This window comes from Pieris brassicae, chromosome 7 (genome assembly GCF_905147105.1).
Source record: "Pieris brassicae chromosome 7, ilPieBrab1.1, whole genome shotgun sequence".
NCBI lineage: Eukaryota > Metazoa > Arthropoda > Insecta > Lepidoptera > Pieridae > Pieris > Pieris brassicae.
Window position 1 is genome coordinate 8,680,928 of NC_059671.1, and position 19,073 is coordinate 8,700,000.

A 19,073-nucleotide genomic window follows, 5' to 3' on the forward strand; every position below is an offset into this window, starting at 1 on the left:
TATGGAAACAAAAACTTTTTTATTATAATTATTATTGTAATGAGAAGAAATAAAGAGTGATTTTACTTGCCATTATTATTTTGTGCTAGTTTAGGATTTGTTAAGAACTTTCCGTAGTTATAAAAGAAAACTTTTTTCTATTTTCATATAAGTTTCGGAGAATGCATAATAATGTATTGGGTACATAGCATATATAACGGGTCAGTTTACGATTATGATGTTACTTTTAGCAAGCTTAAAATTTTAAAGCAAGAAATTTGAAGATTTAACCACCGACCAGGAATATGCCATGCCGAGAGACGTGCAAGTACGTTTGGGCCCTATTATTTTCAAGTAATGTCAGTCGTGCGTAGAATTTTTTTTTATGTCTTATAATACAAATGTAAATTAACAAAATATTGTATGTAACCACCACAAAAGGGATATTTCCTTAACAGTAATTAAAAGTTATTACAGATATTCCATAACAAATCACGACGTATAAAAGAATATTGTGTATATTTTCCTATAAGCAGTATTTACGTATATTACGTAGATATATTTCTGTGAATTACAAGGACAGCCTTTTTGTGTCCGTACCGAATAAGATATTTTTATGTTCGATGAAATTCTATGAAGGATTTCCTAATTTGTGTTAACGACATTTAAAATCGAATAAATGCGAATTTTTAGGGAACCATAGTTCTCGCAACTATAACATACTTGATCAATTTTTATTATCGACGGATTCCTCTGAGAGAGATGAGACGAGAACTTGTTTACCGTATGGAGATTTTCCGATGCAATATTTCCAAGCGAATAAACTTTCTATTAATACCACAGGCTTAAACAAGAGATTTTCACAAATAAATTGTATATATACGTTAAGGTATTATACCTAATAATTATAAGAATGATGTATATTTATAACAAATTATTAGAATGCTACCTAAAAATACACAGCCGTGCGAAGTAATTATAGTTGTATACAAATAATATTATACTATATTTTTTTATGTTATAAAAATGTTAGAGTGCGATACTCAATCGAGAGGTCGCGGGGTTTATCTCTTAATGAGCTTTTTGTGTCGGCGCCATAACACTTGTACAAAGAAGGATTATGAGAGAATCGGTTGAATATAAAACATATCTTCCAGATTTTTTTTAATGAGGTGAAAATGCTCTTACGCAGGCCTGCGCCAAGGATGTTGAGCATGACGCGGGGACAGTGGGGCTGGGTGTAGACCCCTTAAATCCCTCTGTTATTCAGAGGGGTAGTGGAATCACACACTAAAAACACCTCAGCCCTTCACACGCCCTTAAGATGTGCCCTCGGGGTTCGCCAGGCATTCTACCCAAGGGACCCGGGCTTATATCCGACATACAGAGCTTATTCAAGACCTGCGGTTCCGGGCCACTCGAGGTCGAGACCCCAGCATTAAACCACCGATCAGTCTACGGTTATCCCCAGACCATTCCCTCAATCGCTCAGCAGCCTCCTTCTGCAACATTACATGCTCACAGAAGGAGACCATTGCACTCCATGCCCCCTCACTTCCTAGCATAGCTAATATTATGCCAGGTAAAGAGAGGTGGGGTGGACCGATACCAGGTCATGACACTCCCTTCTCCAGGTGACACAATCAGACACAGTATGCTCCGCCGTGTTATTTGAAGCACCACAGTGGTGGCACAACGGATGCACCTCCCTTCTAGGCACCTTATTCAGATACGGCCAAAAGCATCCATGTCCAGACAGTACATGCGAAAGCCGAAACGTCACAGCACCCTACCGTCTATTCACCCAGTCCCCTACTGTCAATGCACCAGCTCGAGGCGTAGCCAGCCTATTTGCCCCCACGTGTGATTCCCGCTAACTATTGACTTCGGCTTTCGCGCGGTATAAGGCAGCGAGGAGTGCCAGTTAACACACAGGCCGCATCGAACGACACGGTACGGTAGCAGCGAGCTGCCCGAACCGCAATCACTCGCTGCGACCCCCGTATAAGGATACGAATCGTGCGCCTGCTCAGCGCGTCGTCCCAAATGTAGGCCTCGTACAGGGCCATACTGCGAATGATTCCGCAATGCAGCCGACGCACGCTCTGACATGGGCCTCCGAGGTTAGGCAAGAGCTTGCCAAGTGCTCCTGCCGCCCTCACAAGTCTCCCCTCGAGAAATTTAAGATAACACTGAGTAACGGACCTATGTGAGGCACATAAACTTTACAATATATAGATATTATTAAAAATGCAAATCTGTTGTCTATAAAGGGCTGCTGAATGTTAATAATACATATTCAAATTGTATGGAATTTGTATGTTTATTTTGAAATAAATAAGTACAGAAATTAGCATAGAAAAACAAAATGACTCCAAGTCTGACAATAACGTGGTAGAAAGAAATTCACGTCAAATAAGATCCCTTATAAATTAATCGTAAATGGCTCGACATAATGAGTTCGAGGAAAGTCTCAAGTAACCACAAAAACAACAATTTTCGTCCAAAAACTATGATTGTCATCGCCAGCGACGTTTCAATTTTGTTTATTAACAGCGAACAAAACAAAATTTATTACATATTTTCATTTGACATTTCTCCGCCGACGACAACTTGGCAATTTTATTAAAGCGAAAAGCTCACTTCATCACGCAACAAATAAACACGGTTTTCACACAATTTGCTGACTCATTCTTATTAGTGTATCTAGATGACATCTTGTGAAAAAATTCTATAGGAAATTTTAAATGCCTGACTCTCGTGTTAGCGAAGACGAAAATCTCTATTAGTAATCATATTTATGACATAAGGCTTGTTACTTGGAAGCTCATAATGCTCAGTTTATACTGAAGTAATATTTCTTAGAAAGCCTTAGACTCAAAAATCGATGATTTGGATTCAAGTTGATAAAGTATAACCGTTACAGTAGTATCATCATGCACTACTATTACTAATACACTAATGCCTAATAATTTTAATACAAATCAATAGTACATCCACATGTAATTTATACATTCGCAAATAACCTCGACTTAGATCACTTATTGAAATTCTATTTTTAAACATCTCGTTTTATCACTATTCATATAAAATAAAACTAAATGTAGAAATTCAACTAAAACTTGACCTTCTTATTTACTTTATGAATGACCTTTGACTATTCATTAAACAGTGTAAAAAGGTAGAAGAGCTTAGAATCGTGTAGACTATTTATTTTACTGTGATATGGGGAAACTAAAACAAAATACGAAATCGTGTTTGTTTGTGATTGATTAAACGACGTTTCGCGTATCTGTGATTGCACTAGAGCGATAGCTCTCTCTCTCTCTTAAACAAGTGAAAAACATTCGTTTGTGTTTTGTTTTACAGTATAACCGTTCGCATATGCGTATTATTTCTGCTATTGATTTGTCTGGCATACAATCGGCATAAAATTAACGTCGTCATCGTCACTACAACGAGTGCCTCAAGGAGGAAGTTTTTAAAGTTAAAATTAATCTATAACTTTTTAGATTTTAATTAGGATTATACTGATAAATATGTGACTGGCCCATATGTTGTTTTACTAAGTCCGAACAGTTTCTGTAACGGTGTCTATTCTTGGTATAGTACGCCGATGTCTTCCCGAAATTTCCGTAATATGTACAATAGAGTTAAATGCGCAAATTGAAGAGTCCATTGGTGCACAGTCGTGATTCGAACGCACGTACTCATTTCACGGTAACCTAGAGAGTCGCACACACACGATACATAAGATAAATAACGGGCATGCAATTTTGCTTGTGTCGCAATATCTGTGTTAGTTTTAGGATTGTTTGCACTTCTACGTGTTCTCAATTTGTGTGTTTAGGTACCATGAACCGTATGTACGCCATGTAGTCAGTTACATTTTGGCAATATATACTCAGGTTTAGGTTACATTGAAGTATATAAACAACAACTATATAATAATCTTTGATCCTTATTATTATAGAATAGTGTTAGCCTAGTGCCATCAGCGTGAGACTCTCATCCCTGCGGTCGTAGGTTACCCTGGTAGTGCACGAACGGTGAAGGAAAACATCGTAAGGAAACCGGCTTGCCGATCCCAACACGGCAGGTACAGAAGGCCTATTAGATTGACAAACATGAAACAGATACAGAAATCTGGGGCCAATACCAAAAAAAATGTTGTGATTTATTTATGCAAAGTATTAAAGTAAATAAAGTTCAACCACATCACTTATGACAGATTTTACATACAAATACTTCACCATGACATGGATTTATACTGCATTGCTAGTCTTAAAACGCGCCTTGTATAGAATTTCTTGTGTCAATGAATAGATCGATACTTCATATGTTTGAGTTCTGTCGACAATAATGTCTTATAGACGACATTATTTGAAACATACTCCGCATTTAATTAAATGTAAGTTTAACAGATAAATTATGTAACAAGAGCGCAATGTTAATTGACAAGAGATAAACGTACGTAGTAAAAATAAATGAAATACAACCAGAAACTGTAATAAAAATAAAATTATAATTAAAACATAACAATCAAATATACAGTATTTACCATTTTTTTAACCTATATAGTGATAATTAAAATAATCAAAAATTAATAAAAATGAAAGTAAAACAAATTTAAAAAGTTTGGTCCCTGTGGAAGTGTATCTTAGACGATGGCAGGATTCCCTCGTCACGATACTTATTAGTTGAGCGAGGAAAGCACCAGGTCACCGGTACTATTTACTAGTCGCAAACTTTACTCCAAACTCTACTCCAAAAAGAACAAAATGGAGGTTGGAGGAAAGACGATTATATTTGAAAAGTTTAGTTTTATAGAACCTTAGATTACACAAGGGTACTAACTTAAATGCCATTACATTGTTTCAAGAAAAAACAAAAAAGATCAGACAGATTACTCCAACATCTTAATCGAAACAAGACAAGAATAAGGAATAGTTTGCGAACAGTAAGTAGTTTTCTAAGTTACGTAAATGGACCGAGATTCCATTAAAAAGTTGTGTAGACCGCGCGTGAAACCCACTGTAAGATTATATAGATTAGGCCAAAAAGCCTTCTAAATAAGTTGTACCTCGATGTACACGAGTCATTTGTGCTAAGTAAGGCGAGACGATAATTCACTACGGGCCACCGGCTTCCAACTCTGTAAAGCGCAAATTCGGCCCCACCTGGCACGCACCACCACTATATGGAACCAGCTACTTACTTAAGTATTTCCGACCCAAATTGACTTATGCTTCATCCAAGTACCAATTCATAAACGCGGAAAAGGACGCGCTTTTTTATGTAATAGGAGGTAAACGGGCAGGCTCATCTGATGTAAAGTGATACCTCCGCTCATGGACACTCACATTGTATCATTGCTCATGGACAAACTCATTGAAGGCTGGCATTGCGCCTCTGGTCTGGTGAGCATAAAAACATGCAACCTCTTCTATGGTTAGTTTTCGTCACAGATTAAGATCTAGGTATACACCTTATGTACCATATGTACCGACACTCAAACGTTTCATACTAGTTTCAAACTACAGATAATGAGGTTTAGAATAATTGAATGAAATATGAAACAAAGGATCACGTCGTTTTTTGTGATCGATCAACAACAACAGACCGTTAGGGTACTGTTTTGTTTTTTACATTATATTCTACCTTGAGCGAATATGTAGAGAGAGAGAGAGATAAGAGAATAACGTAGAAGAATTTAGAGGAGGCCTTCACTGCGTCGGAGATTGTGTAATAATATTAAATACCATAATAACAAAAACTTAATGTAATCATTATTATAGTAGGAAATTGTTATTTTATTTTATTTACACAGCGAGACGTTGTGTATTACTTTACTTCTATTCATTCATTGCTGTTTCTTTGTATTATTTTATCTTGTTTGCATTTCGTGTTGTGGAACTGCTGAAAGCCGATGCAAAGCGATTAATTATGGGTAAATGTCTCTCTTGTTATAAAAAATAAAGTAAAAGACATAAAAATCCTTTAACCAATGATATTAATTCAAATTTGCATTCGTCATGTGGTTAGGCACAATTAAGTACACACATTTAGGATCTTTCAAAATTACAATACTTATCCAGATTCTATGCAACGTTGCTATACACAATGCGTAGGCGCAACTAGAACTTAGAGAAGCTCATCGTGATTCACAACACCGAAGTCAAAAGATCGCGTATGCCAACGAGACGGAATGATCAATTCAAAGACTTGTCATCCTTAAAATAATATACTGTAAGGGAAGCGCGGGACCGAAATTGGTGGAGAAAGTTTTCGCGCCAGAACTTGAGTTCCAGACAGGAGTTATCGACCCAGACAGATATAAATGCGGATTGATAATAAAATATTGGTAGGATAATAGCTTGGACATATACAAATAACTTAAAAGTAAATTGGCTAAATAAAAATATCGCCCTTAACTGACACAACACCCCAAACACGACAGTTTCAACATGATATGCTTTCGTGTAATAATAATAAATTTATTAATTATATTACTGTTTTATAAATTTCTAGCACAAACACTTTAAAGGACTTGTTGTATACTGCAAACCACTTCATCCATTAATTAGATTTTATTTAAAAACCGAACCAAATAATACAAAATATTATTTTCTCTCCACGTATCAGGATATCACATTGTGGGCGTATTGAGCTGGTTTGCTGTAATATTCCTACAGTTTTTAATTAGAAATTATCATGTGACGTGAGAATACGAAATTAAAACTTGGGGTCATTGACATCTTTATAATACTTTATTGAGCCGTCAACTGATTATTAGAGCTTGTGAACGTATGACCATTTAGCACTCAATAAGACATGGAACACACATTTGCGTCTGTTATATTGATGATTCTTTAGGCTAGGTAATTAACAAGCTTGACATACGCCTGTATCACACTAATTTCTTCACAATATTTTATAGGCTAAAAAGTTCGTAAGCGTAAAAATCTTTTTATGATAGAATTTGATTTAATTATTTAATATCCTTCGATAGCGATACAACGGCTATTACAATTTTTCGATACAATTATAGTACGATTGTCTTTAGCCTCAAGTTACAGTTTCAGTGAATACTTCTTAACAGCGCATCTTCAGCAATTTCTACCCAGCAATCTCTTGAAGTCTGATAACGGGAAATAGTCTGGAGAATATAGAGCAATTCGAAGCATTATGTGCAAGTTACGCACAAGTTACATATATTATACTTAGTCATACTAATATATACTTATTTAGTTACATTTATAGAAAAACAAATAACATCAACACATAAAAAATATTAGGGATACAATGGGCGGTCGTAACGCTCACAAGCTATCTCCAGACAACCCTAAAAAAAGAAATGAAATTGGTAAAGTTCAAGCCGTATATAGTGAAATCTTATAAAAAAATTGAATCGCCAACCTTCGCCTAAAATAATACAAAAAAAGTATATCTTATAAGTTAAACAAACATAAAAATGCACTGCATTGTTCAAATTATTCCGTATAACTTCATGTTAATTGATGAATTCCGTGAGTGGCAAAGGGGCGCACCCTTTGATATAAATTATAATTAAAAACGTGACAGTTGTGACGTCACTCACGCCTTACTCGTTTAGTGGAAACATTTAGCGCAAAATCCAGGGATCATTGATTTCGTAACCGATAAATATATTTGCGGATCACAACAGCTACAATGTTAATTTAAAAGAGACATTGTCCAGTGCCTATCTGATATTTTGCTGTATTTTCGCATTTTTTTTAAATGTAATAGCAGGCAAACGGGCAAGAGGCTCACCTGATGTGAAGCGATACCGCCGCCCATGGACATTCACATTGCCAGAAGGCTCGCAAGTGCGTTGCCGGCCTTTCAAGAATTGGTACGCTCTTTTCTTGAAGGACCCTAAGTTGAATTGGTTCGGAAATACTTCAGTGGGCAGCTGGTTCCACATAGCGGTCGTGCGCGGCAAAAACTGCCTTAGAAAACGCTCAGTTGTGGAACGACGGACGTCGAGGTGATACGGATGGTATTTTGTATTTTGCCTTAACGTCCGATAATGAAACTCAGCTGCGGGTATTAGACCGAACAACTCTTCTGAACACTCCCCATGGTAAATGCGGTAGAAGATGCAGAGAGACCCAACATCTCTACGCAACGCCTTCCCTTCCAAATGACCGCGAAAATGGACGTCATTCGATATGTCAACGCCCAATATTCCGATGTTAGCTGAGGCTTTAAGGAGTGCCTTCAAAGAGGGGAGTAGCGACAAAGGGAGTTTTTTTAGCGGAAAACTCGCAGACTTGTGTCTTCTTGGGGTCAAAATTGTACTAGATTTAGCCTACCCCAGTCCGAGACTCCGCGTAAAAGAGTTTCGACTTCAGACACAAGTATGTTCCGGCACTCATCAACAACATCCCAAGAAATACCTGCCCGGCCCGTGTAAAAAGTATCCCCAGTACTGTCGTCCGCATAGCAATGAAGGTTGCTAAGTTGCAACATATCATTAATATGCAGAATAAACAGGGTCGGGGATAGGACACAGTCTTGTGGGACACCAGCATTGACGGGTTTAAGGTCGGAGCATGCTCCGTCGATGACGACCTTAATACTCCAATCAGCGAGAAAGCTGGAAATCCAGTTGCATAATTTCGGAGAGCCCATAGGCTGGAAGCTTCGAGAGCAGTGCTCTGTGCCACACCCGATCGAAGGCTTTCGCTATATCCAAACTTACCGCCAGCGCCTCCCCCTTGGACTCAATTGCCAGCTGAGCGACCACTACGAAAGCCGTACTGAGAATTGCTTATCAGCTGGTTGCCCTCTAGATACCTCTAGAGCTGGCCGTTAATAATGGTTTCCATTATTTTGGAGAACAAGGAGGTTATTGCGATTGAGCGATAGTTGGACGGATCAGAGCGATCGCCTTTTTTAGGCATCGGATGTATCAAAGCTGTCTTCCAGCACTTCGGAACAGTGTTAAGGGAGTACAGGTACCGGAAAAGGCGCGTTAGGACCGGAGCCAACTCAGGAGCACAAGTACGCAGCACAATTGGGGGGATGCCATCAGGCCCGCTCGACTTATGGATGTCCAGGGAAAATAAATGTTTACGGATAGCACGTTGCCGGAATGTAACTTCAGGCATCGTAGTATCACACCACATTGCATAATAATAATAATCAAAAAATAACTAGTAAAAACGAAAACTTTTACTAGTGATTTTAGTATTTGTTTTATTTTAACGTTTTTAAAAAGAAAAAGCTTTAAAGTAAAAGATAGCTTGCAACATATACTTTAAAATTAGCATTATATATGTCAAATCATATAAATGTGATTATGAATATTACTACATAAATACAATCATTATATTTCTTAAATAATTATTATGATATTTAAATTTTTTTTGAAAAAAACATGTCAAGCAAAACATAAAAAAGGAAGCATTATATCACTTTATTTTAGTTTATATTAAAAAATCATAACAACAGATTTGGGTCGGTTGATTACCTATACATATATATATATATATATATATATATATATATATATTATATCACTTTATTTTAGTTTATATTAAAAAATCATAACAACAGATTTGGGTCGGTTGATTACCTATACATATATATATATATATATATATATATATATATATATATATATATATGTGTGTGTGTATGTATATATATATATACATCAAATACTATCACTATAATAAGAATAGAGGTGGTATCATCCTAGCATAAGCCCTAGATATGCCGATATTAAAATGTCCCGTGTACGTGGCTAATAAGTCACCTGAGATAAAGATAAATTGCTCCAATACACTGTCATTTCCTAATTCTTGTTAAGGAAGGATTTCATAAGAATATATTCTTAATATAAAATAAAAATATTAATATTAATCTTAATTCACCGTTATGCAAGATAACGTTTTCCATACAGTTATTAATATTTCGTCAAAGGCATGAATTGTTTAAGGGTGACTCAGAGTCGATACTTAGTACTAATTATGACTTCTATAAATGCTTAGTTAGTTAGCTAATGCTTAGTTTACTTTAAACCTTACCCCCAAAGGAGACACTTGAAAGGAGAGGAAGCGTCCCCCAGAATTTATCTTGTTTTTTTTAGATTACGTTGTTTAAGACTAGACTCTATTAGCCTGCACCAATGGTAGGGTTTTAGTAGGTATAGTAAAAAGTCCTATATAACGTTCAACACATGCAATCACCGTGGAAATTGCGTGATAGGATTACCTCATAAAATGTTTTATTACGATCATCACGTCATCTTGTTAATATACATAAGTTGAATTGTCTATTATTCCTTATAGGGTCTATTTAATTTTCTATCAAATAAGTGTTAAGGTGTAATGGTAGAAAAAAAGTATAAAAATTCGGTTTAAATAAAAAATACTGTACACTACGTAACTTGTATGTAACATAACATAAAAGTACAAAGAATAAGTCTTAAATTAACTAAAAAAAATAAACTTAAACTTAGCTGTTGAGATCGGCTAAAAGCCAAGTCAAACTGCAAGGAAGTCAGAATTTTTCGTACCGTTTTTATACTTAATCCGTAATACCGTTTTTATACTTGTTTATAAAATAAATCTACTAAGACAATTCTCAAATATACTTTTAAAATTTCTTAAATCTCAACAACTTGCAACATACAATTCAGTAAAAGCATAGCGCTACGAAAAACAGCCTTGATTGCGTAGCGCTAACGTAGCGTTTCGTAGCACGCCGTAACATCTACTTGTCAAGAACCCAAGTTTGCTGGAAATTCTATTGAATTTTTAATTAACAGACGTAAATATAAGGCTGAAACATTTTGACTTAGATCTCAACTGTAGCGTATAAAATAAAATAAATGCATATTTTGTACTTTTAAGTCGTACTTTAAAAATACGCAATTTATTACGGTAAAAATATCCTGACTAAATGATCGTACTATGTAGATGTGACGGTAATATTAACCACTTAAGAATTATAAAAACCTAGTACAAACACCGTTAATCCTAGTTTATTTTATACCGAAACTCTATTATAAAAAGCTCGACTGAGACAAAGTGTAATGTATGTTGTAATAAAGATAATGGAGCTTTAAGTACATTCAGGACATAATGCGTCTTAACGAAATTGAGCTCCAAGAGTTTTCATCTTAACAATGTGGGTACATTAGTCAAAGCGTAAGTACCTAAAGCGCCCATTTACCTTATTGGACTGTATAAATTATTTTGAAAATATTATTGATATATTTTGTACCGATTCTGAAAAGGCAACGCACTTGCCCACTTGCCCATTTGTCTTCATAAAAATCAATATTTTAGACTATGGTATGTCAACTGTGCAAGCGTCCAATACTATCGTTAAACCGAGACAACTACGGTAGACAACGAAATCAACCTGGACTAACACCATAGAGTATTCGGGTTTAATAGTCGATCGGATTTGCTTAGGTTATAGGATGCAGGGTGATGATTGGTCTTTAATCGTCATCAGTGCTAGTTACTTAAGGCCAGCTTGTGATAGCATATATAACTTACACATATAGCTCATGGTTCAAGGTCTAAATGTATTTGATTACAAACAAAGCTTTCTTTATAAAATAGGAGGCAAACGGACAGAAGGCTCGCAAATGCATTGTCAGAAATGCTACTCTTTTTTTTGAAGGACCCTAAGGAGAAATGGTTCAGAAATACTTCAGTGGGTAACTGGCTCCACATAGGAATGATGCGGGGCAAAATCTGGCTTAAAAAACGCTCAGTTGTGGTAAAGCAGACTTCGAAGTGATACGTATTACTATCACCTAAAAATTACATGCAAAACTGTACACGATAATAGATCTACGAAATATTTGATGTAATATGAAGTCATAGACAAAAGACTCCATCGATATAACGAACAGTCAACCATCTGTGAACTAGTTATTCGGTTGAGTTGAACTGTGAGGAATCGCTCTTGTACTGCGTATTCGTTCATGATTTTTCATATATAAATCTGTCTGGAACAATTTTTATGGTCGGTTAACATTGGTTGAAAGGTAATTCAAACGCTCAATTATCGATATCTATTCTAATTAAGGAGTATTTAAAAACACCCAAAATATATTTGAACAAGAAAAATGTTTAGATTTTTTCCATTCATTCTGTATTTCTTTACATTTGGTTGTCTACATAACTGATTTCATCAAAACAAACTTAGCATAGTTAGTTATCTAAGCACGGTAAAAGTTATTGAGATATTAAACATTTTCTACCTTAAGGAAATGTTCATGAACAATAAATTCTATACCTTCACGTCACTGACAAATATTTAATTATAAACTAAGTTTATCTATCCATGAAGGAAACATCTATAATGGCAATAAAGGCTTCCAAATATGAGGTTTTATGTGTCGCTAACACTAGGGTTAATAACAACCATAGCTTTAAAATATTGTGTAGAAGTGAACATTGTCCAACACTAAGACCACTAAACTTTGACACTTGACAATTATCCGAATAAGTTTCTTTTGTGACTTATACTAGATTATGAAAACGTATCCATTTTTTTAAGCCTTTCAAAGGTAAAAGGAAAAACTTCAATTAGGATGATTTAAGCATATTCCTTTTATGCAATATCAGTGATACCAGTGGTATTAACGCGAAATTGAATTAGGGTTTAATTAACGCAACTACTCAGTCGGAAACGAATCGAAAATTTCAGGATTGATTTGCTCTAATTTGAATAAGCTAATAGTTATGTTTAGGAATGGAGTTAATTGTTTCAGCTAATATTAAAACGGCAACAACCTTCTGTATTTACGCTGAACTTCTAAGTTTAAATTAACAGATTGAGAATTTACAAGGAACTCATTTTTATTTATTTAATTATTTCGTTGTAACGCAGTAATATTATTAAACCAGGGTGAGCTTTTGTCGCCATTTAACAATTTTATGTTAACTTACAACAAGTACGTATGTATATTTTATACTTTTGTTAAGTTTTTTATTTAAGCTCCGAAACAACGATAAAAACTATTGTTTTTTGACCCGAATAATCATGAATTTTTTTTTAATAATATTATATTTTTTATAAAAATACTACATCGTACCACAAATTTAGGTAAGTGACCGTATTGGGTGGTAAAATAATCATTCATTTTAATTGTAGATAAGATTTTTTTTTAAACTTCGCAATTCTTCTAAAAACCTAAATTGGGAATGTGATGGCCGTTCACAAAAGTATCGAACATTATTGAAATGAAGTCCAATTCGTAGTCTGGTGTGTTAGTAGAAAGTTGAGCTAGCGGACGGACTGAGTTATGTTGCCATGGCAACATATGTACGCTTGCCAGTTCAATTGTTATTTTAAAAGAACCTTTCACAGTTTCATAATACATCTCTATTAAGCTTTGTTTATAATCTTATAAATATAGCTTAATGTGAATGAAATCTTTGTTTCTAATGTATCAAAATATTTATTATAATTTTAATGTATTTGTTTTTTTAATAGAATTTTTTATAGATGTATGCAAACCACCTTCAAGCTTATTCAAGCTTTTTTGTTTCAAAAGAACGTACAAAGGTATTAAAACTCAAATAATTTAAATCAACAAATGAATCCGTGTTCTATGAAACTCACATCTGGTTACCATAGCAACGGTTTCTACTAAAACCTTTCATTAGAGAAATTATAGAAAAATCCTTGTCTCCTAATTGTAATGGAGACGTAAGAAAAAACTCTATAAAACTGATTCTAAATATTTAAGAATACCATAGAGTATCACGGCTGAATAATATTGTTATCCTAATTAATTAACAAGGACGTACATACATATTATTATAATAATGCACTATCATAACTGAAATTAGGTCAAAACATAAGCTTAAAAACAATGCATAAGTACTATTATGCTCTGGCAAACAACGCTCCAACTAAACTGAAAGTTATGAAATATAAAATTGAATTGAATCACACAACGCACGCTGCATAAACGAAAAATTCTTTTTAGAAAACCTTTGAGAGTCATACATCAAAAATCTACGCAAGCATAACAGCATTGCGCCAAACATAAATAAATACATAAAATCGAAGCCTTCTATCACTCACTCTTAAATTAAAGACGGAAGTCATTTCCCATGACTTTGACTCCGTAGTTTAAAAAATGCTTTGCAAGGTCTATATATCTAGATATCTATAAGGCAAAATTTATCACAATAAATTCAGTAGATTATTCTAAGTTCTTCTATATTAAAAGGCTTAAAACTAATTAATAAACAAAGCGTATAAATTAATTTAACAAACCTAAACTATCCGCAGTGTACGAAGGCCCCGGTAATACCATAAATATATAAACAAGTATTATCGCAGCTCTCATGTTGGCAAACATCACTTCCGGTAAATCACTCTAATTAACCCATTTGCAATCAACATAATGACCAACTCAAACCAAACATAACACTTCAAAATAAATTTAAAAGCAAAATGTTCTATTGTTTAAAAATGTTATTGTGTGCGCAGGCGGCAAAACATGCCCAACCGCGTGGCAATCAGTCCCCGAAACATAGGAGCGTGTGGCTACTATGACTTCGGACGTTCAACTGACGCGGGTTTAGCTTTCAACTGGTCACAAGGCGAGCCCATCAATTTAGCCTGACGTTCAATGGAAGCTCCTCACTTCCCCAGAGGGAAATTAAGAAGTTTCTCTTGTAATTAAAACGTATGCTAGTTGAAGACAGCTTAAGGACTTGTAATTATTGTTTCGTTAGACTTAAAATGGATTATCGGATGATTTAACATTATAAAGTTATGGATTAAATATTCAAAATGTTTCTATTAAATATAATTTACAGTTGACTTGAAGTTTATATATATAATATTGGCTTGAACAAATTAGCCTTTGAAAACTAAACTGTGTTTAGAATTCACAGAAAAACTAATTAAGATTATGTATTGAATTATTTTGATACTTTAATATCAGAAAAAACTTTAAGATTAATATGATTGTACAACTGTATTAAATTGATTGTTGAACTGTTTTATTTAAACCCATGAACACGCATTTGGCTTATTCAAAACGTTCCCGGATACCTAAGTTCGATTCCTGCCAAACAATTCTTATTTCAGTTCAAGACATCATACGGTCACTTTCATCTTGACAAAAATTACTGGAAAATGTATTGTCCTTTGCATCATTATTATAAGTGTGACTAGTACTTCCTTCACTAGTTTAAAATATATTTTTATTCAAAGTTTGACACCGTTTTTTTAGTAATAATAATCCGATTTTACTATAACTCTTGGAGAGTTTTGTCTTCAGGTGATAGTTTTTCTATAGAAGCTTCAACACGCTTGTAGGTTTCACGATATTTCAAATGAACACATGTTACTCGTGCTAAGATTTTGAGGACTACAGGGTTGAGAATCACACGATAAACTAGACCAACACTAATACTGTTGGTTTAAAAATATAACATCTCAAAAATCTTTTCAGTTAAATTCCTCAAATGGAACAAGTGCCCGGCTTTGCTTTACACTGTACCTGAAACGCTGTAGAAGATATACTGTCAAGAAAATGTCTCAAGCGTTGGCAAAGTCACGCAGAATGACTATAAATATTTTATTAATAATGACAGTTCTTAATAATCTATTATTATATTACGTTCGCATACGTTCATATATTTTATTATTTTGCTTTTAAGGATTTGTATATTTATAAATGCTTTTTTTCTTCATAAGCAAGCAAGCGAGTAATATTACTAACTAAATGCTGGGACAACCTGCCACCTTCAATTTGCACATCCATTACGTCTTTCAAGGTAAAACTCAAAGTTACCTTTTGGAATGTCAGTCGGCTGGGTATGAAGTTGCATTTTATGTTTGTGTTTGTACTTGCATTTTCATTGTTAATATGTGTAATGTTGGATCTGTTACTCCAAGATAGTATAGTCCCATTGTGATTATAAAAACATATAGTTGCAATTTATTAAATATATTAATAATCGCTCGAACGGTGATAGTCGACGGCGTGTCAAGCATAGGAGGCTGATCACCTTGCCTATTAGACTAACAAATGGTCATGAACTAGATACAACGCTCTGAGGTACAGAGATAAAAAAGGTCGCACTTGTTTATTTTTATATTTTAATTGCAAGTTATATCAGCATATTAATAGTACAAAAAATATTAACAGGTGATTACGATTGTTAAAGGAAACCTAAACATTTATATTATTATATTAACAAATGATCATGAAACAGATACATACTTCGAATCAATAACGTTAATTGAGTGTCACCTATAAAACCTGTATGATCTTAAGAAGTAACACATGATTATAGAGTATTGTTGCGTATGAGCGTTGTAAATGCGGTATTTTTTTCAGTTAGGTAATTGACTTTCGAAAACTTTCACGTTCATGCAAAAAAAACGCGCTGTTTATTTGTTAACCAGACCAAATGTTGTATTGTCCATTGTAATGCTGTTATAAAATGGAATACCTTTAACCGATAAACACTTTTAAACAAAAAAACACCTGTTTTTTAAATACTAAAAACAATACACGACACCATTGCAATATGTCCTTTGATAGCGGTTTCGTCACTCACTGTGACTGTGGTTTTTGGTTCAATTCCCGGTTGCAGACTAAAACTTATTCATAATCTGCTATCTGGCTTGAATGAATGCTCAATACACATGGTTTATATACCATGTGAAATTCCTAAGAATGCCAAATATGGCTTCTGTAGACCTTAGACTAGTGCAAACTAATCGATTTTGATATTATTATTTATTAAATTAAAGAACACTATATGTAATATTTTTACGGTGAAATCAATCACTTAAGTAGTGTTTGCCTAGTAACTGCAGCGTGGGACTCTCATCCGTAGGTCGTACGTTCGATCCCCGGCTGTGTATTGCACTATCTTTCTATTATTGCGCATTAACATTCGCTCGAACGGTGAAGGAAAACATCGTGAGGAAGCCGGCTTGCCTTAGACCCAAAAATTCGACGGCGTAAACCTACTTGCCTATTAGATTATCAAATGATCTTTACACAGATACAAAAATCAGAGGCTCAGATCTAAGAACGTTGTAGCGCCACAGGTTTATCTTTAATCAATCCACTGTTCTAAATATGGTATATAGTAATAGCGTATAGTAAGAGGAATGACCTGTGAACCACAATGAGGGTCTGATTGGTCTAGAATTTCCCGGGACAGAAACAAATGAAGAGGTAGAAAACACTAGGCCAAATATTTTGTTTATGTGAATATATTTTTAATTCTTGTTACAGAAGCTATAATAATACAGCACTTAGTATATGTATCTGTCTTGTTATGACGGACGCGCAAATTTTACATTTTTGAAGATAGAATTTGCAATTGACAAAATAATAATCAAATTTCATGACTTTATTTTGCATGATTGCTTCTCGGTACTTGCCTTTGGCTATTACGTGATGGGGGCTCTGACAAACGAGAATGAAGTGTCGGGTCACAACTTCACCTGAACTATAAATTGATTGTACTGTGATACTGACAATTGTTGAACATAACATGATACACAACTCGTAGTTAGAGCAACTACAGCATATGTTTGAATGAGAGTATCCTGTTAAATCTTTTGAGATAATACTACGCTTTAAAGAGCGTACCAATTATTAAAATACCGGCAACGCACTTGCGAAACTTTGGCAATGGGAGTGTCCATGGGCGGTGGTGTCGCTTAAAATCAGATGAGCCGTCTGCCCGTTGCCACCCTACATATACAGAAGTAGGAAGGTGCTGCACTTTCTGTGACCAAAAGGGAGCATCCTGGACCAGTCATACGGACTGGCCCGAAGGCCCCTGAGGCTGAGTTCTCTATATCCTTAGTGGTTGGAATAAGTATGTCAGCGCGTTTTCGGGTATGACGTCATCACAGTGATTGAAGGGGTCGCAAATATTTATGGGATCAATTTGCGGTTGAGCGGAATTATTCGACATTTTAATCAACGGACGTGTCAGACCACGGAATGAAGAATTATAGTTATACATAAAAAATATTACACCTAAAACTGTAAGACTGCTTGGACATTATAATCCCGTACACGGTTCGTTCGCGGTTCGAACACGGTATAAAATATTGTTAAAGGATATATTTTTATTTATTTATACTTTGTTACCGTAATATACATTATTATACAAACAAAAAACAAAAAATAAGTAGGTTACATAAGTTATTAGGCAACAGGCGGCCTTATCGCTAACAAGAGCTTCCAGGCAACCCTAATATGAGAGAATAAAAAAAGAAACTTCAAGAACGTACCTACAGAGGGTAAAGTACAAGAAGTACATAATTAATTAATAAAAAAAACTTGAAATAACATGCAACTATAACTAAAACTAAATAAAATGAAATCCAAAGAAAAATATAAATAATAATATGTGTAAACAGACTTGTAAAAGCTCTGCCAAAGGTTAATTGACTCATAATTAAATTATATAAGTAGTAGCTAATTACGAGGCAGAAGAAAAATGATCAGAAAGAAGATTTTTAAATAAATTTAAAGACTGAGCTCGTCTGATATCAATTGGTAAGGAATTCCAAAGTAGGATACTTTGCACAGTGAAGGAGGAGTGATAGAAATTAGTCAGTAGACAATATAATGTGAGCATATTATCCGTATCAGTTAAGTATCCGCCAAATCCAAAATTATATACGAAGAATATTTCTTCTAAACCTACTCCTTCAAATTTTGGGAATTCCGTTAAACGCTAACTTTTCTTGCGCTCATCATACCCACACTAAACCCTCAAGTACAACACGCGAGCACTGTATTAGTTTTCATAAGTAAGTTTCGCGCTTCTTAAACTAATATTTAAATTCAGTTTACTTCTCATCGTAACAGTGATATATGTTAATTTTATTATTAGTTAAGTATATATGTCTGCCATTGGGAGCCAAACATAGTAATCGAACGCTGCTTAAACAAAAGACGAAGATTAAAATTTCGTATTACATAAATGTTATCGCCATTATTAAGAATATGTATATTTATATATCCATTACCAATAAAAAAATTATATATTTTTAATACATTAATATTGTTTACTAATTAATTAAGTGAGAAA

At 34.6% G+C, this 19,073-nt stretch overlaps 1 protein-coding gene across 1 annotated transcript in view; it reads right to left on the minus strand.

The window, feature by feature from the left end:
- Positions 1-14,454, minus strand: part of LOC123712233 (protein eva-1 homolog C-like) — a 34,166-nt gene extending 19,712 nt beyond the window's left edge. The window contains exon 1 of the mRNA XM_045665238.1: positions 14,263-14,454. Within this exon, the coding sequence (XP_045521194.1) occupies positions 14,263-14,347 (85 nt within the window). The 5' untranslated portion in view covers positions 14,348-14,454. The remainder of the gene's footprint in view (positions 1-14,262) is intronic.
- Positions 14,455-19,073: the final 4,619 nt, after the last annotated feature.